The sequence below is a fragment of the Neltuma alba genome, unplaced genomic scaffold (assembly GCF_004799145.2).
Source record: "Neltuma alba isolate B1F8T4 unplaced genomic scaffold, ASM479914v2 tig00011995_pilon, whole genome shotgun sequence".
In the NCBI taxonomy this organism is placed as follows: domain Eukaryota; kingdom Viridiplantae; phylum Streptophyta; class Magnoliopsida; order Fabales; family Fabaceae; genus Neltuma; species Neltuma alba.
Window position 1 is genome coordinate 113,750 of NW_021636568.1, and position 19,449 is coordinate 133,198.

Sequence of the window (19,449 nt, forward strand, 5' to 3'; positions counted from 1 at the left end):
CTCTTTTTGATCGAATCAAAGGATTTCCCACTTCTTGATTCCCCAGCATTTCATTTTATTCAGAACTTGGAATTTTTGCAGGTCTTGCAGTCTAAGGGTTTTAACACTTGGACTTTTATATATTCCTTGCAGATCATACAAGTGATCAGAAAGTTCATCAATGGAAGGACAAAGTAACCAAGAGAAACCTCCAAAGATGACGCCGTTTACCTCTGGAGGAAGTAGTAACCGTGGGTGTCATTCAGCTGAGGATTTCGCTGCAGTTGGTGCGAAAAATGGGAATAGGAGTCAGGGAACTTGCCTCCCTGAACCATTTCATAATTATGTTGAGTATCTTACAGAAGCCTCGCCATATCTGGCACATACTACGGCAGAATATGCACTTGCGAGCTGTTATCCTCCTGTTGGCAGCTTACCAAATGATACTGGGGTCAATAGAACGGACACAAACTTCTTTTACAATGATCCAGGCTGTTTTAAAGCTATTGATTCTTCTTCTGGGATAGACTTCAGGAAGGTAAAGACTGAAGACATTGAACGTAAAATCACTTGTTGAAATAAATCTTTAGTGGAAATATTGCCTTAACAGATTACAGAAGTTGAATATTTTCTCTCTGCTTTTCTCCCCTTCCTTTGTACCATGTTTCACCAGGTGGGGTTTTGGAGACCAAGTAGTGAAGGCTACCAATCAAAGAAATTTGCAACTAACCAACCCAATCATCTTGCTGAGGTTAATTAGTTTCTAAGCTTCTTAATAATTGTTAACTGGCATATATCTAATTTTAACGTCGGTTATAGATCTTGCTCGTGGCACTTCGATATTCAAAATTCAACATTATATAATTTCTGACACTAGCACATTAATTCTATAACAGAGCGAGGCACTGTGGAAGGCAGAATCAACTGGAGATAAACATTCTGCTTCAAAACTTGATCCAAGGGTAACAGTAGGTGAGCTTGGTTTCCTTCCCAAATCACGAAGTAGTTCATCAAAACAGAAAGCCACTGCAGCTGACCGCGTAAGTAAAACACTAACCCCTGACGACAATGAAGTTTTTGACTTGAAGCACAAATCAAGGCCACTTGTTGATTTAATGATATAAACTACTTCGTAGCCAGCTAGCAACCGCATTTCATTTTCGAACATTTTTTTAAATCCATCTATTGTGCAATCCAGCAACGCAGGCAACGCATTGCTGATAACCTCAAAGCTTTGCACGACTTGCTACCAGCTCCAGCAGAGGTAAGCTCTTGTTTATTTCTGAATATGTACAGCGCTGCAGAGAAGGACTTTTTATGACTTGTCATTGGTGTGATGTTTCATGGATGCGTTAGCTAGCTAATCCAAAAGAATCAAACGTGTAATCCAGCGCTTGGATTAGTGTGATTATGATGCATATATATGCCAGACGATGAATTGACTGAAAACCATAGAATTTACTCAAGATCCACGAGTAAATTACAGTACGTTTGGTTAAAAGGGGCAAAGAAAAGACATGAAACGGATTCTAGGCCACTGGTAAATGTAGTTACTGTTTGGAATTATGTTGGTTTTGACAATGTGAGTGTAGGTTTCGGTCTAAATTTGGTTTTGATCAAAACCAACATAATTCCAAACATGCTCATAAACCATTGAGCACCTTTGAACACTTTACTGCCGCACCTCACCAGCAAGGGACAAACTACATATCTATTAGCTTTAGTGACTGGTGTGGAAGTGAACTGTTCATCTGGGAAGAATGTAGTGCTGAAAATGGATTAATCTGTCAAATAATTTACTTTTAGTGCATTCAGATTACTACTGGGGTTCTGACTTCTCCCTGTTAAACATTATACTATTTTTTTCACGTGCTGATATTTATCTTGTAGGGTTGCTCGGCATATATACTGGATGACGTCATTGACTATGTCAAATATCTGCAGCTTCAGATAAAGGTACCTCCAACTCCTAATGGTCTCATCAATTAATGTGCTTAAGGAAGTCTCACATGTAGCCAGTACAAATGTTGCATATACGCCAGTCTATTTGCAAGATTGCAGAAGGAATAGGGTAGAGATTAGAAAAATGTAAATACTGAAAGGACAATTTCTTGGAGTTTACAACAAAGGCTGCAATAGATTTACAGATAAAATTGCTGAACGACATCTAATAATAATAATAAACATGCAACTGAAGTCATATTTGATTCTCTTGCCTTCCTCTAAAAATCCAATTACCTGTCTTTTGTCGTCTTCTGGGGAGGGGCAACAGGGGTTGTGGCATTGAATGTTTGGGAAATGAGATCTTGTCGTTAAATTATTTGAACTTCCTTGCATCATAGCGACTGGGTAGCAATCAGAATCTAAGCATATTTTTTATTTCCTTATTGACTGATGTAGCAATGAGGCATCAGATAACTCCTTTTCCGCATGACATATAAATGAAACTTATGGTAAGGTATTCTGAAACTTCACCAAAGAGAATTTGTTGTCCCTTGATATATTTCCTTGCAGGAATTAAGTGGAAGAAGACTGCAAGGTGAATTACCTGCCATGCCACTGACATTCCGTGAGGTACTACATATCTATCCTTAATTGTAAAGGACAACACACACAGAATCACAATAAAAACTAGTATTTTCATTAATCAAACCTGAGTAATTAGTTTCTCTGCACTTTTTCATCTTTTTTCCTAAAGGGAGAACATTCTGTTTTATATATGACTTGCAGGGCTACGGCCACTATATCAACCAGCAGATGCTAAATGAACCACTTGAGGAGATGATGGGAAAACTAGTTGAGGAAAATCCAGCAGCAGCAGCTCAGCTGTTAGAGAGTAAGGGCCTTTTTCTGTTGCCCTTGTCTTTGGCTGAAGACTTGCGCCAGGCTATGCAGATGTTTGGTGGCATTTCACGAGTCTGAACAAACGAAAGGATTTCGTTTATGGGGAAATTTATCTTTCTTTTAATCGTTTTTTTAAACCATTAAACAACTCAAAACAAGGGCACTATCTTCTTAAGTATTTTGGTCAATTCTGCTGTTCGTGCAATGAGGGGCAAATTGGCATTATAGCTCTAGGTTCTAGCGAGATTATTGTTTGAAGCCCACTATGTTAAAAGGTTATATTGATGCCATGATCCTGTGCTGTCCAAGTCCACATGCTGGGTCGATTGGCCTTTAGAGCACTGACAACAAAAAAAACCTTTACATGCTAGGCCATAATACTCTTCTAGTTTTTAATATAAAATTTATTTTATAGTGTAATTGGTTTTATATTTAGAAACAGAAGAGTGGTATTTTATATCAACATAGGGATCATAAAAAATTAACTGTGTAATTCACATAGATATACTTGATAATAGAATAAACTAATATTTTTTTCAGGTTGGAAGGGTAAAAATTAGACTCTCCCTGCTAAATTTAGTTTCCATACAAATTATGAATCAAAATTTTTAATCGTTTATTTAAGACATGCAAATTTCAATATGAATTCGAATACAATAAATGACTTTTATCAAACTAATTTATTTTTGTCCGATCAACTTTTAAAACTCCAAGTTTCATTAAACTTGAATGAATGGCTAAGTTTACCTAGCCAGTCTGTTAATTTTGCAAGCTAACGGCTATCCCGTAGAGCTAGTTATAATTAAAATGAATGGATCATATAGCTCTTTTGTCAGACTTACAAACACATATCCCTTGGGTGAAGTTGCATTGAAGAGGAGATTAGAACCTTTACTCTACAAATACGTCAGATTATTATTATGCATGTTGATGCAGAAATCTTGTGCCTGGTGTATTCATATCGGCTAGGTTTAATGGCAAGAGTGATGGATAATACATGAGCGGACAAAGGAAGCAAAGACGAATATATGGGTTTTTTTTCAATTAATCTTGATTTAATCTCATACATGGCCAGCATATCATCTTCGTTTCGCGGACGTACTGCAACGTACTCTGTAGCCGTTCATTGACGCAGCAGATGACCCAAAGGCCTCTTTTCTCATTCTTCAAGTCTACCAAGTAACCGCCTTTAATTTCTTCTCCACAAGTCCTTGTTTCATCCTATATACGTAAATTGAGATAAAAACTCTCATCATATATTTTCCTTATCCAGTAGTTGAAAAGCTGGTTTTGAAGAATTCTATCTCCATTCTAAAGCTTTTGGCTCAAACAACTTTCATGTATAGCTTACAACTATATAAGGTAGCCTTTAGATTCTTATCCCCAGATAAATTTCAATCTCTATAGATAAAGAATGCCACAAGAGTGGCTTTGAATTGGTCATCTCCTCAGGATCTCAATTTTAACTTCTAGTCCTTCACAGGTCCTCCTGGAGGTCAATTAGTGCGTTGGACAAGAGGATATAGGCCTCATATGTCAACTTATCCAGAAAACTGCGGACGTACGATGGTTTTGATCAATAGAAAACAGCTCAAAAAAGATTAAACACACAAAACCCTGCAACAAAAAGGGGCATAGATAAGGAGGGAATAGTGATGACTCACGGACGCACTTTTGAATAAAAGACGGAAGTGAAATCAAGAGGCGAAACTTGGCAAGAGCAAGAAGTCAAGACAGTAACAAATGAGATGATAATTTAGTGCAGGCTGCGTCCGAGCCTGAGACAAGGCTTTTCAGAAATGACCAGAAGTTGAATAGTAAGTCTGATGAAATGGCTCATTAATGCCACACACCCACATTCATGTATTCCCAATTCTAGTGTTGCTGTGTGTCTTGTCAATGGAATTTAGTTTTAGTTTGGGACACTGGGATTGCATTTTCACTCCTACTTCTATAACATATTGCTCACGATTTATAATGCTATCAATGTGGCCTCACAAGGCGGCAGGATCATTACATGTATATAGAAGGAACTAGAAGTAACCGTATCACTACTTGTTCATCAGATTGGTACGTACTTAAACATTATTTATCAATTGTTAATCAAATCAGAGCTAATGATAGCTTTTAACTACTTGATAAGTGCATATTTTATAGATGAATAAGTATGGGTACAATCCTTAATATAAAAACTAGTTTGACACTCAATTTGATTTTAAATATATGACCCAAATATACTTTGTCTTTCATATTTATCTATTTTTTTCTTAAAATAGTCCTTGTAGTAATTGTACATGTTAAAAGTCTTATCAAATGATAGTTTTAACTAATACAAATAATAATACATATCTATTATAAATAACTAATTTAAATAATACTTTAGCATGCTAAACAAACCTCAAAAAATATTTTAAAATGCTAGATAAATCACAAAATATTAGTATGATGAATAGACCTAAAAAAAATTGAAAATACTGGATGAACTATACATATTTTAGAATGCTGCACATACTTCAAAAAAAATATTTCAGGTACGAGATGAATTATTGGATAAATATAAACCCCTATAAAATCATAAAAGATCCACACCATCATAATTGTTACATCTTGGGATGTACTAATGACTTCACACACCAAAGCTGGAGCATTGGGTACAAAGTGGACTTCGATTGTTTTGACGTAATCATTCTCATTTTAATTTTTCATTGGCCGAGATTACATACATCAAGTGAGAAAAAAAAAATGATATTAACCACTGAAAAATAAATAAATAAATAAATAAATAAACAAACTCTCTGGTCATCTTAAATGTGAGTGGATCATGTTCATATGGATCTAAATAAAACTTACGTGAATAAATTTTTTCCCTTATTTTTTATGCCACATTATAATATTAAATAACTGAGTTTTTTTTTTGCCAACAAATAACTGAGTTTATTATTAGTATTAAATGACAGAGACAAACTAAATTATTTTGGATTCTCACCATTTAGTGAATGCATTCTTCGGTTGTTTCCATATTCTATCATATCCCTAAAATATCGGCTCGCGTGCCACAATCATAATTGCTCCACATTCAACGCGCTTATAATTTCCCCTAATAATATGTACTCACATTATATAATATATATTTAATATAAGAACTAATTTGATATTTAATTAGATTCTAAATCTAAGATCTTTATCTATTTTATCTTTGATATTTAATTTTATTTTTAGAAATAGTTCTTGTAAACTGCAGTAGTTATACACGGTAAATGTTTCATCAAATAGTAAAAATATTTTAAGAAAAACAACACCTATTTATTATAAATAATTAACTTAATTATTTTTTTAATTTATTCAGATTAATTAATTAGTTCTTATATTAATTAACGAAAAGAATTATATATATATGAGACGAATAACAAATATGCTCTATATATATAAATTCTAAAAAATCATACAATTCCTAATTATGGGAAAAAAGAAGAAGAAACCATAAGTGAATTTAGTTGACTTCAAGGATGCTGTGTTGTGCATGATAAGACTCGTGCACATAGTTAAAATCTTTTTTAAAAAATAAAAAAGATCTACATGGAACCTCTTTTCTAAGTGATGATTGAAATGATATGATGAGCTTAAAGAAAAAAGCTAATTATAATCTTCTTGATGTGACTCTGCATGGATACCTCATTCCTTCTCAATACTAATTTAATATTTATAATCTTTTCCCTTCCCAGCAGTCCTTCTATCAACTCTTTGAAATTTATTAAGATGCCTCGTGCCCCTCCTTGAAAGAGGCCATCCATTAATTTTGGGGTGGCCAGGGACCTGTAAAAAGTAGTTATGATTTTTTTTTTTGTTGAAAAAAAGTCATGCACATATTTTTCTTGAAAGAAATTAGTTTAGTACGTACTTAATTATAAGTTCATAAGAATAATTATAAGAATAAAATTGTTATGAACTAACTAATTTTCGTTATAATCATTCAACGAGTTAAACGACATACATGAGTTGAAGATCTCCCCATATAGCCTTTTCATTCACTAAACTCAAATTGAAGACCACATTAAAAAAAAAAAAAAATCAGCGTAACATGTACTAGCAATAAATAAATATATGGTTTATTGATAATATTATAATATTGTATTATTTCTACAGATAAATATTTTGAACTAAATATTATATATATTATTGAGGTGTTGAGAGACGATGGGTTTTTTTTTTTTTTATGTTTTAATTGAGATGCCTGATAATAAAATAGTTTTTAAAAAGTGACTGCGAATATAATCTTAAGTGTAAGTCTTGACGTTAGAGAATTCGAAGTATTATTGGAGATGCAAGACTGGAAAGTTAATTAATAATTAGGGGATACCTAATCTTTGGTTAAACATAAATTCGCGATGGATGAGCATTAATAGTCAATAACAAATATAAGTATCCATTAACTCTGTCTACCAATGGAATGGTGGGAAGTTATGCTTGCTTGATCTGTTAGATAAGATCAATAAAATATTATCATATGGAGTTCAGAAGATATTCTGTGGGACAAAACGAACAGGTGATTAGAAGTTAATGAATGCAATAAGAAGGCGTAATTAATATTATCCAAATGAATCATTTTAAGGTATTCGGGGCAATTTATCAATGATGAAGTGAAACATGGTATCTACTTTGGTCCACAAGAGTCAAAGCATTGGGGCATGCCGCAAGCACAAATCCATGATACTTGTATTGAATATTTATTGGCAAATTGAGGATGGAATTTGTGCTATTCTCTATTCTTTGTGTGGTATACCCTTTAATGAATGAATCCAATGAACACACGCCGCATACCAAACTGTGCCTTCTATCTCTTATCACATAATTAACGTCGCTGTGACTTGTTAAATTCCACCGCATTATCTAAAGGCATCGAATTTTTCTCTTCTTTCAAATCATTTCAATTATAATATATTTTTCCGTTCCAGTTCAATCACCAATCGCTGTGATTTGCGCTACTATAACATAATACCAATAAGCAAACTCAACCAAAAGCAGCTAAACTTACAGAGAAGTTAGTGTCAATGGTGACTTGGTTTCACTCTCAAAAATCACTTTTACATTTTATCAAACAAAATTTTTCTTACATCTTCTACGGTGCAAAATCACTTCTCACAAGTGATCCAAACAGACGTACACAAATTAACGGCCATGTATATATGCTGTGTCTATGGAATATAATTTCAAGTTCAAGTCGATGGCTTGCGCAATCAAAGAAGAACTATCTGGAACGTCTGGAAGCAAAGTCATCAGTGCATAATAATATGGAATTTGGGACCAACTTAGGTAAGAGAAATAAAGGCTGTTTTGACAAATTAGAACAGGTGTTACAAGAATCTCAACTGCAAGAGTCGTATTACCACACTGTCAACCTCTCCATATCTATCCATCTTCATGCACGGAACCATTCTCCATCGATGTCCATTTCACAACTTACTCACTCACTGATCAGTACTAGTCCTTACAGTTCATCCCCAGAACAAATGCCTTTGCTTACATCATCCTTCTTTATTTCCCTTTATTTGTCACATTCTCCTCCGCATTATGCAACATTAAGACCACTAATTATTTGGCCACTCACTTTATGAAAAACACACCAACACCCACAAATTATATACATATGATTGAAGTGTATGTTGTATGTATTTAACAAAATATTAAATAAATAATAGCACTTCTTCTCCTCTCTTGACTCGCACGTCTAATCTTTCTAATGGGTTTGAGAATTTTGAAATCTCAGTGTGGATTCAAATATTTTATATTTGGACAAAGTAAGAGTTTCACATATTTAAGCCTATCCTGTGAGATGGAACTCGTGGGAAAGTGGTTTTAATTGGTAGATATTATTAGATAGCTAGCAAGAAAAGGATATACAAGACAAAAACCGAAACGTACAAACAAAATGGAATAATTAGAAAGACCTTGTCAGAGGCATATTCTAAAGCAATTTGCTGTTCTTGCCACAAAAATGAGCCCACTATGAAAAGAACCTCCCTGTGCCCACTGAGTTTAATTACCTAGACTACACCACGGCCTTGCACTTCCTCTTTCTTTCATCTATGGCTCAGACCATTCATATGGTATAAAGCTAAAAAAAAATTACGTTGGGATAAGGAGATATTGGGAAGAATATTTAGCAATTCCACTTCTCCTAGTTGACTATTTAATAATTCTTAGCAAGTCCACTAACAGAGGCAGTGACACTTCTGACCTCTTTCTATCAAGCCTATAAATACCACGCCCATGCTCTTACTCGATCACAAATCAACCTTGATTAGTTCGCGTGTCAGCTCTAAAGAAACAATGGGACTTCTTCCTCATTGAGTCTTTTTTTCAAGGGTAGAATCCTCATTGAGTCTGTCTTCTCTTAATTTGTTAGCGGTTAATTATCTATTCTTCTCTATTTAGAGTTCTTCATTATTCACCATGACCATCTCTACGGTAATCTGCAGACTAACACAACCCTTGCTAAATATTTCTTCTGTAAGCTCAAAAATAAACGTTACCACTCTTCCGCGGCAGAAGGAGAAGGTTGTGTTGGTGATGGGGGCCACCGGCGCCGGAAAGTCCAGGCTCTCCATCGACCTCGCCAGACGTTTTCCTGCGGAGATCATCAACTCTGATAAAATGCAAGTGTACGAAGGACTCGACATAGTGACAAACAAGATCACTGAGAAAGAGCAACGTGGTGTTCCTCACCATTTACTAGGAACGCAGAATCCAAACTCGGAATTCACGGCTACCAATTTCTGTGAGAAGGCCTCACTAACCATTGAGACAATTAGGAGTCGCGGAAAGCTCCCGATCATCGTCGGAGGCTCTATTTCGTTCCTGGAGGCTTTAATCGACGACGACGACGACTATAAATTCCGATCAAGGTACGATTTCTGTTGCCTCTGGGTGGACGTGGGCATGCCCGTTCTTCATTCGTACGTGGCAGAACGGGTGGATGAGATGTTCAAGAAAGGAATGGTGAACGAATTGAGGGCTTTTTTCAATCCAAAAGGGGACTATTCACGAGGAATCAGGAAGGCAATCGGAGTTCCCGAATTTGATGAATATTTTCGGAGGGAAACACAGGCGGATGAGGAAACGAGGCAGAGGTTGTTGGAAGAAGCGCTGAGGGAGATGAAGGACAACACGCAGAAATTGGCGGGAAAACAGCTGGGGAAGATCCAGAGCTTGAGGAACATGAAGAGATGGAAAATACAGCGCGTGGACGCCACATCGGCGTTCCGAAAGCGCGGGGAAGAAGAAGAGGCGAATGAGGAGTGGAGGAAGATGGTGGCGGAGCCAAGCGCGATGATCGTCGCTCAGTTCCTTCTCAACTTGAAAACCACGACGAAGAGTGGCGTGGCAGGAGGGCTGAGATTGCCATCGCTGGAGAGCGCCATTGCTTCGTCTTCTCATCTTCAGCCGCTGGGGGCACACTCGTGTCCTGTGTGATGACTGACGAATTTTGACCCCCTTTTAATCTTTGCATGAATAAAATTAAGGGTTAATATAAATATGAGTCTTTTTTAACTTTATTTTCATTTTGATTTTGGTTCATTAAGTTTCAAATCAAAAATTTTAGTTTCTTAAGTTTCTTTTTATTTATAACATTAGGTCCTATAATCTAATAAAAATTTTGACTATTTTGCCTCTTGAAAGGTTAAAACCTGTAATTTGAAATTAAAGAGCTAAAATCAAAATGAGAATAAACTTAAGGATCTAAAATTTGTATTAAACCTAAAATTAAAATCATTGTGAGAAGCTTGACCTTTTTTTGCCCCGTACAAAATTAAAATAAATTTTACTATTCATAATAAACCCTGTGATTAATTATAAACATGAATATAATGATGTTGACTGATTAAACCCAGATAGATATATGGATTGATATGGTAATGATGACACAAATAAAGTGGATGCAAAGACGCCAACTTGTGACGGATAACTATAAAGCCAGTATTTTTTAAAAAAAATTGAGGATTTGGAAGAAGGGTAGTTTCACTTGACCCGTTAACCGATGTAACTTGGATGTGGCGAAGTGTTTTTTAATAAAAGAATCAATTTTATAAAATGAAGAAAACCATTTATACAACTGAAGTTGGAGTGGCATAAATCTTGAAAACGGAGTTAACACAACATCAATTTTATCAAAAAGGGAATGGCTAGAAAAAGCTTGAAGTAGTAAATCAATATCATTTTATAAAGTGCCACCGAAATTTGAATCAACAAAAAATCACAAAGCAAATTCTTTTTTACATGTGATGATATTAATGTGGTTTAAGGATGAAAAAATTGCTGCGACTTGGATAGCTTAATGCAGCATCAATTTTAAACAAGAAAAGCAAAACAAATGAGAATATGAAGACGGAAGCTTTACTCATTTAAGAGTTTGTATTTCTTCAAAAACAAAGAAAAATCATGGCAAAACAAGACATGTGTCTTCGAGTCTTGACCTTTCTCATATAAACTGTTCAATCCATATAAGAATGCTGAGTATATGGCGAGCAGGTAGAAAAGAGGATGAAATAAGAACTTTAGACTTGCTTGAAAGGTTTTTCCAATTACATATTTCCATTAGGTATTGAAAATAGTCCGAAAATCTTGAATTACTTGCTCAGATTGTCTAACAAAGTTAGTTTCTCAGAATCTTGTATGTGTGTGTATATAGATCCAAAAATTTGAAAATAAAGAAAAGAAAGGATGTACGTGGTGAGAGAAGGGAGAAGCAAGCATGGACGGTGGCGGTTTCTGGGAAGATGATTAGTAAAAAGTGAAGACTGAAGAATACGAATAAGGGAAGAGGAGAGCAGGAGAGCGTAACTTCCAATCATGTGGCCGTACAACAAGGGTGGGGCATGAGGCGAGAGTGGACTCCAAGAGCGCACAGATAGCAGATGAAAAATTATGCGGCGCTCCGTACACGAACCGGTTTGCTTCTCAATGGATGTTCTGTTTGGGACCACATTCCATCCTCAATTACCTCTCCTCCTCTTTTTTTTTTTTAACAGCAGCAACTTGTTCTGCTGCTTTTTAAAATCCTTTTTTAAACACCTTAACAAAGTACTTTTTTTTTTTTTAATATAAGATCCCGTTTGATTTTTATGTTTATCCTAAATATAAGATTTCAATCTATTTTGTCTTTTATATTTACCCAACTTTTTTTAAGATAGTCCTTCCAATAATTATAATTTTAGCCAACACAAGAATATTTTAGGAAAGACAACATTTATTTATTACAAATAACTAACTTAACTTATTTCCTTAATTTTTTTAAATTAGTCAACTGATTCTTATAATTAGGACCGGAGGTAGTATTGTTTGATTTTTAAAAATCGCATAATAGAATGCACATTATATTTAAATTTTTCTTTAATCGTGTTTTCATTCTATTTATTTTTTCTATCTATTTTAAGCCTTCCCCGCATGTGAGGTGACTCTCGCAGTCACACAATTTTCCCTTTTAAGATGGTGTGTAAACTCAAAGGCTTACAGCAAGCGTTTTCTCTCTTTTTTCCCCCAAAAATAAATATTAGATCCCAACCATCTTTCTATTTTCTCTTCTTCTTTTTTTTTCAAATTTTACAATCACTTTTTCATGTTTTCAAAATAAATGTGTATTTTGCTCGGAAAATCATAACAAATTTTATATGGCTCCAATAAAGTTTTCGAGAAAGAGTGTATTTTTTTTGTTCAAGAAACATAGTGTGATTTACTCTTTATAGTTATAAAAGTTGGGGTTTCTAAAAATATAAAAGCTTGGTTTGAAAACTGAAGAAAGATGGATGGACATAAGAGATATATACACACACATAAAGAGGGGAAAAAGAAAGGTGGATAGAAAAGGGGAGGTAAAGAAAGATAAATGAATAATTTGTCGTATTGCTGTAGGTATCGTATTTTATCTTTGACCCACGGTGAGATATGATTTCTTTTTCAAGTGAAAAATGGTCCAAGAAGTATATAATCTTTCTTTTCGAAGCATCGCATAAAAAGGCCTTTTACCCCCCTCCTCTTGTCTTGTTCCTCCACGATAATATCATTTATTAATTTCTCTCCTTTTTTATTTGGATTCCCACACGCCCCTCCATTACTGCAAGTTGAGTTTCCTCAGCTTTTGGTCAGAGCAGTAGTCCCACTGCCTCCCAGCACAATCTTCAATCGCACCGCCTCACATCCTCCATTGACTTCTAATTTGTTTGCATGTGGTTATTTAGTGTTCATGAACACGTTTTACAAGATAAAATTTTTTTCGCATCTTTTTATATTTCATAGATCAAGGTTAAAAAATTGTTTATAAATCATTTCAAAAAACTCTACATTCATTCTTAACGCCCACTGAAACTAGGCTTCATTTAACTAATTACTTGGATTAGTTTTTTGAGAAAATTTTACAGTGAGAGTGCCATTGATCATCCCAAACTCACATAACCATGTCCTGTCCGGATTCTAAAGGATGGTTATGATATATCATATATAGATATATTAGCGGATTCACTGATGCTCGATGAATGTAGCACCATTGACACGCACAAACACGCACGGTTAATTAGCAAGGGACAGTAAAAATCAAAGAGTGAAAGGAAATTACCCAGCTGCAATGGAGCAAAGTGAGGACTTTAGGTTAAAAGACATGAGAATACTGGAATCTCCGACGTTGTATAGCGGAAAGTCTCATCCTTTAATGTGTGATTGGTACGAGGGAGGGGATGGGAGGGGAGGGATTTTAATCATTTTTTCTTGTTTGGCAACACATAAATTTTAGGAAATGAGGGAAAATTTTTTCCCTCTCCTCCCCTCCTCAACCTCCCCTTCAAAATTAGGAGAATTTGGAGGGAAAGGATAATATTTTATCATGTTGTGATCATTATGCCCATATTTTGTTATGTTATAACCATTATGTTCATATTTTGTCATGTTATAACCATTATGCTCATATCTTAAATAAAATAAGAGCAAAATTATCTATATTAAAATATTTTTCCCTCTCCTCTCCTTTTTTTTTATAAATCCAAATAAGATAATATTAAAATTCTACTACTTTCTTCTTCTTCCCTTCCCTCCATTAAAATCCCTCCCCTTCTCTTTCTCTCGTTGAGCCAATCATAACCTTAGGCACATCACTGATCACTCCGGCAATTGGCCCTAACTCGGTGACCCAAGCTTTACCAAAACACGAATCTTTCAGTGAGTTGTGTGCTTGTGTTTTAACTTTGATTCGTTGCTCTTAGAGTTTCTCAAGGGTCGTCTTGTTTTGTTTTTGTTTTTAATGGTAACTCACTGGAGATTTTGACATTCTTACAACACTTCTGTAATTGATCACGTGGTATATATTGTCGCTAAAAGCACCTCGCTTTCCCAACACACTTGTAACTCACTTTATTCCCAATTTTAGATGGCACAGTGAAAATGGAGAGTACGCACCACCCAAATATGAGAGACACCAAAAGGCGAAAAAGACTAAAGACGACAGGTGACCGTAGCTTCTTTCTCCAGCGCACCTCAAAAGGAACGCTAACACATTAAATTATTTACCGGTATGTCGGATAGCGCAAAGTTATGAATCAGATGGGGCCACCGCACGAGTAAGTGACCTCGCAAGATTCTCCAATGGTGAGCGTGTACTGATGCGATGGCCTCATTAGAAATGAGGGCAAGCGAAAGTGAAGCAGAAGTTCACACACACATTGGCTATCCACATCCTGAGCCCACCGGCAGCAACTTTCTTCTTGAGGGCTAAGCTGGCGGTGACGGTGCCGGGGCCGGTGATGGCTGTGTTGTTCGTCGTCGGACTCTGCAGGTAAACCTGGGGGCCTTCTCACGATTGGCAGTGATGAGCAAGCATAGTTTACTAGCGAAAACTGGGTTGCACAGAGCGGGCGAGGTCCCGGCGGTGACATCATAATGTCGCACTCCCTCATCGGCACTAATGCCAGAAATGTCAGAGTCATTGTTATTAACCAAAAAACCTTCGCTTCTTCCATGTTCGATCTCTCTTTCTCTCTTCTGCTGACGTTTCAGAGACTGAAAAAAAGCTTTCAATGTTGCTGTGACCCTGTAATCCTAGTTTAAATACTTGCATACCCGTATGCTTCTTGCCGCCATTTGATTGTTTATTCGGTGATTCAAGAGCATAGTGGGGTTGCCAAGAGAATGGTTACGGCCGACTCGTTTATACTTTTTCATCCATTGTGTGTGACGACTTTGTAGGTGACTTACAAAGTTATCTTAATCACTATCGCACCAACAACCTGGTTCCTGAACTAAGTTTTAAAGAATTAACTCAAACATGTTAACAGGCAGATCCTGTGAGGCTGTGAGGAAGGCATAATTTAGTACTAGTAAATTGTTTTCCATTAATTCAAGGAACGCGTATGACCATCCATCGAATTTTATTTCGTTGCTCTTTTGTTCAGATTATAGTTCCGACGGTCCATGAACAGAGTAAACGATGAATCCAGTTCTGCTCTGAGACAGAGGCGTGGCGGCAGACGAGTTTCCGCTCAGATTCAGAGTAACGGCCTCGAGTTATTTCAATTTTCGTCATTCGCATAAACAACAATTGTTACAGATTTCTCCCGCGGAATTTCGATATTCTTACCATTCGATGAGCTTCGAATCTATATCGCTGGCATCGTAGGAATTCAAAATGACAATACAGAGAACCATGCCATTGAATTCTTATCGCAAACCATTGAAACTGCTCAAATATGAAAAACAGAAAAAGCGAGATTCATTCGGAAAGAAAACAAACACAAACGTAAAGGTATTCAACGTACGGTGCTTGTCAGACCATAATCTCAATTAAGGCCTGCTATGACGAGCATTATGAGATTGGTTAGTAAGGCAAACGGAACGAGTTTATGTATTAAGCCCATTTTACCAAGATGAGTTAAGTTATAGAATTCGACTCAAGTTTTCAAATTGGAAAGTTGCTTGTCGTTTCCAAATCTAGTCATATGTTCTAAACAGCAATCTTTCTCTGCTCCACTAATATGAAATCGGTCTCAACCATCGGGACTGAAAAAATTGTGAATCACCAAGTAAAATTACTCTACAACAAACTTCCAGCTTTTTCTTTAATAACATTTATCACAGAGTACTAACTACAAAATTTTTCCTACAATAATCTGGGCATCTCAACATGTATGATAATATAAACTTTAATCTCTCAGTGTAATTTATCTGCCGTCAATAATGATTCACTTTTTTTTATTCTTCTTACGGTCATCAAAGCCATCTTTCGCTTAAAGCATTTTATCCCTTAATAATGCTTTTTTTACCCTCACTAGCTTTAGCAGCTAAAAATTCCATGTCTTCCTTAATTTGTTCTCCTGTCAATCGCAACTCCTTTGCTCTTTGCCGCCAACCCTCTTCAAACAACTCAACAAATTTACCTCTTATCTCAAGCAGTGGATCTCGATCAATCAACTCACTATTTTCGTAAGATTCTCTTGACATTGCTGTTTTAATCCCTCCTTTTGAGGATATATAGAAAATCCCTGAAAGCCTTGTAAATGCACTTGGAAATGCGTTTGAAAACCTATAGTCATTGTAAAACTTTCCCAATATTGGCACTGGAATCCTTTCGTACAACAGAAGAGAAAGCAGCTCGTGAAATACTCAAAGGGTCCTCTTCTCCATTTCTCCTGATGCTTGATCCAAATGGGACACATCCTCGTATAACGATATGTAATCAAGCTCAGTCCAATCTCTAGTCCGCTCCCTCATCTTCTCCTGGTGGAAGCTTCACGAAGAAATTTGACCAAACCATAATCCTCATCAATTTCGTCTCCTCTTCAACCCTTTGCTCAATCATAGATTTTGCAAATTCGGGGTTTTAGGAGGCCAATTCAAGAAATGATTTTTCCTCCCTAGGACACCTAGTTAACCTAAAATACTGTGGATACTTCAGAATCAAATTAATCAAAAAATCATTCGGGACCCCAAATTCCCTTTTCACGTGAAGCAATTTATCCGCGCTAATCACCTTATCCTTCAAAATCATTAACAATATACATAGCTTCGACACAATTAAGAGCTCGTTTTCTCTGTAAATCCTTTTGTCTTCTTCCAGAAAATTTCTAAGCCGATCGCTTACTCTTGGAAAGCAAACACGCTTTGATTTTGGTTTGATACGATCATGGCAGACATCAAACAGGCGAGGGTTTTGGTTTAAAAAGGTTGTAATTTTGAAATTAAGACATCCTCTCGCGCTGTTTCTCAAGATATCGCAATGAAATTACTTGACCCGGTTCATTCAGAACCTCCTTCACAATAGGAGTGCTGAGCTTATGCCGCTTGTCTTTCTCTATTGCCAGGTCTAGTTCATGGTCTTTTCTCCGTACTACTTTGAGGCTACTTATGAATTTTTTCACGTGAAGATTGAACTTGTGATGAGCAAAAGCAGCATCTAGCTTGTGAAGGACAATGTGGCGAGTTTTGTTGACCATACCTGATGCGGACGAGCAGGTTAGCCGTTCAACCGCCACCATGCCCTTATGAACATAGCGAGCGAATGAATTTATAAGTCGCTTTTCAAATATAATTTACGTAATACAAATATATATAAAAAAAATTTTATTTCAATTTATATAAATTTATTTAAAAATTTATTTTAAACGGAACTCTAAACAAACTTCAAAAAGATAACCAGAAGTCAGGGGACTTTCTTGCAAAAGCACAAAACTAAGATGGGCTCATAGTTCAACTTTCAGAGACAAGAGAATCCACTACAATTAAACGGGCCAAAAGCTTAAAGGCCTTATTTTGTTTTCATTAGTGAGCCCAATCAAAGCTGCATTTGGCTTTTAACAAAATACTCCTCTGACCCTTAATAGAGGACCTAATTATTGAGTTGATTTTAATTATAAATATAAGATCTATTTTTTATATTTATTATTTTTTCTAAATTACCCCTATGATACTCCTTCAGCCATAATTAAGTAGAAGAGGGAGAGAGGATATTAAGGAAGATGATTTTGGTGTTTTAGGAAAAATATGTCATATTTTTTAAAATTAACTAGTTTACCTAACTTTTTTAATTTAATCAAATTAGTTAAATAAATCTTATATTAAGGACCGGAGGAGTAATAAATAACAAAGATTCGAATTCCTGCTGGGAGAGGTGCTCACATTTAGTGCCTGACAGTATCTTGAATAGGATTACTTCTAATAGGAGGATACTTATTTTTTCACAAAGAAAATAATATATAACAACAATGCCCATGTACTCAACCCAATCAAAGTCCCAAACTCCCATGGTTCATTTCTTCAATTAAAACTCACCCCTCCTAATGCACGCTTCTTTTTTTCCCAAAAGTCGTTGATCCCTGAACATCTGAAAATTGGCGTAGGGACCATGGCATGGCAAAAACTGCGTTAAAAATGGATATGTGGCAAATGGCTCTTCTAGGTGGCTCTTTGTAAGTGGCATGCTAGATCCAAGATGGAATTTTTCCCAGGTAGATAGAATTGAAATGAAAGTTATACTGCTACTTGTAGAGAGAATTTTTTGCAGGCCTTGCAATAGAAATATATAAATCTCAAGTGAAGCTCAACTTTCAAAGGCACAGCTTTTCAAGCATGAAAAAAAAAAAAAAAAGCAATAGATGCATGATGTGGGAGATATTACGCAGGACATGCCAAACTGCCAAAATATTCCCCGAAGTACTCGTCAACCAAGCAAAATCATTGCAGGGTACAGATTCAAAGAGCAAAGTTCTGAAAACAATGGTGACAAAAAAGAAGCTCGGGAAACAGGAAAAAGAGAGTCATTCATCGAACCCCATGATCCAAAATTAAAAGTACTTACTGCGTAGCAGATCCAAAATTATATATTCTTTTATCCTTGTCTTCACGTAAAGTCAAGAATCTTGTCAACTTTATCTTCATCACCCAGAATAAATATCTAGCAAATTGTATCTTCATATTTTAATTCAAAATTAAAACATAAAAAAATTCTTGAAAACCGCCTTGAGAATTAGTTTAAGATGGTGTTTGAATTAACTTTCGGAATAGATTCTTAAAAAAAAAAAAGTGATAAAAGTGACTTTAAGCAGTAGATTTTGAGTGGAATAGATTCTATACAAAAATTTTTTTGATAAAATGAGAATGTTATTAAAATTACTTTTTTAATGTGTAAATTACCAAAAAAATATATAAATAACGAATGTACATATGTTAGATCAATTTATTACTTATGTAATTAATTAACGATTATATGTATATATATTGATAAAATCTTGATTTTCCACCCAAAAAGTTGGGACCTCTCAAAAGCATTTAAAAGAAGTGCTTTCATATAAATTTAAATAAAATTTCTCTCATATACTTATCTTGAACTCTGTAAAATCATTTCTAAAAAAATTAATCCAAAACACCTAGCTTCTTAAAAAACCATGGTTTTAGCCTTGAAACCATGGTTTGGCATAATAATCAATTATTGGGTTTTAATGAGGTGTTTAGATTTTCTAGAACCATGGTTTCAAAAGCCATGATTTTAAGGGGGTGTTTGAATAGAAACCAAACCATAGTTTCAAAAGTGCTTTTACGAATTACAAAGTAAATATGTGGAGGATGTTATCTCGTTTTGCGGAAAAGTGCTTCTGA

The 19,449-nt window shown here is 35.5% G+C and overlaps 3 protein-coding genes and 1 pseudogene across 3 annotated transcripts; 2 read left to right on the forward strand and 2 right to left on the reverse strand.

Annotated features, from left to right (window-relative positions):
- Positions 1–196: 196 nt before the first annotated feature.
- On the forward strand, positions 197–2,901 carry LOC114720695 (transcription factor bHLH69). Its single transcript, XM_028906369.1, has 7 exons — positions 197–517; positions 653–730; positions 876–1,019; positions 1,178–1,243; positions 1,870–1,935; positions 2,494–2,553; positions 2,710–2,901. Exons 1-7 carry the CDS (start codon positions 197–199, stop codon positions 2,899–2,901), a joined length of 927 nt encoding a protein of 308 aa, XP_028762202.1.
- Positions 2,902–7,876: 4,975 nt separating this feature from the next.
- LOC114720700 (adenylate isopentenyltransferase 3, chloroplastic-like) lies at positions 7,877–10,322 on the forward strand. Its single transcript, XM_028906375.1, has one exon. It carries the CDS (start codon positions 9,274–9,276, stop codon positions 10,291–10,293), a length of 1,020 nt encoding a protein of 339 aa, XP_028762208.1. The 5' UTR covers positions 7,877–9,273; the 3' UTR covers positions 10,294–10,322.
- A 4,080-nt stretch (positions 10,323–14,402) lies between these two features.
- On the reverse strand, positions 14,403–14,789 carry LOC114720696 (uncharacterized). Its single transcript, XM_028906371.1, has one exon. The coding sequence runs from the start codon at positions 14,787–14,789 to the stop codon at positions 14,403–14,405; it is 387 nt and encodes a 128-aa protein (XP_028762204.1).
- A 1,306-nt stretch (positions 14,790–16,095) lies between these two features.
- Positions 16,096–17,333, reverse strand: LOC114720697 (protein WHAT'S THIS FACTOR 1 homolog, chloroplastic-like; annotated as a pseudogene).
- Between the last annotated feature and the right edge of the window lie 2,116 nt (positions 17,334–19,449).

Bases quoted from the DNA above. Each gene is read 5' to 3' on its own strand.
- LOC114720695 (XM_028906369.1), top strand. From the start codon at position 197: ATGACGCCGTTTACCTCTGGAGGAAGTAGTAACCGTGGGTGTCATTCA. The intron at 518-652 runs GTAAAGACTGAA...ATGTTTCACCAG, and splicing joins CTGGGATAGACTTCAGGAAG to GTGGGGTTTTGGAGACCAAG. The intron at 2,554-2,709 runs GTACTACATATC...TATGACTTGCAG, and splicing joins TGCCACTGACATTCCGTGAG to GGCTACGGCCACTATATCAA.
- LOC114720700 (XM_028906375.1), top strand. From the start codon at position 9,274: ATGACCATCTCTACGGTAATCTGCAGACTAACACAACCCTTGCTAAAT.
- LOC114720696 (XM_028906371.1), bottom strand. From the start codon at position 14,789: ATGACTCTGACATTTCTGGCATTAGTGCCGATGAGGGAGTGCGACATT.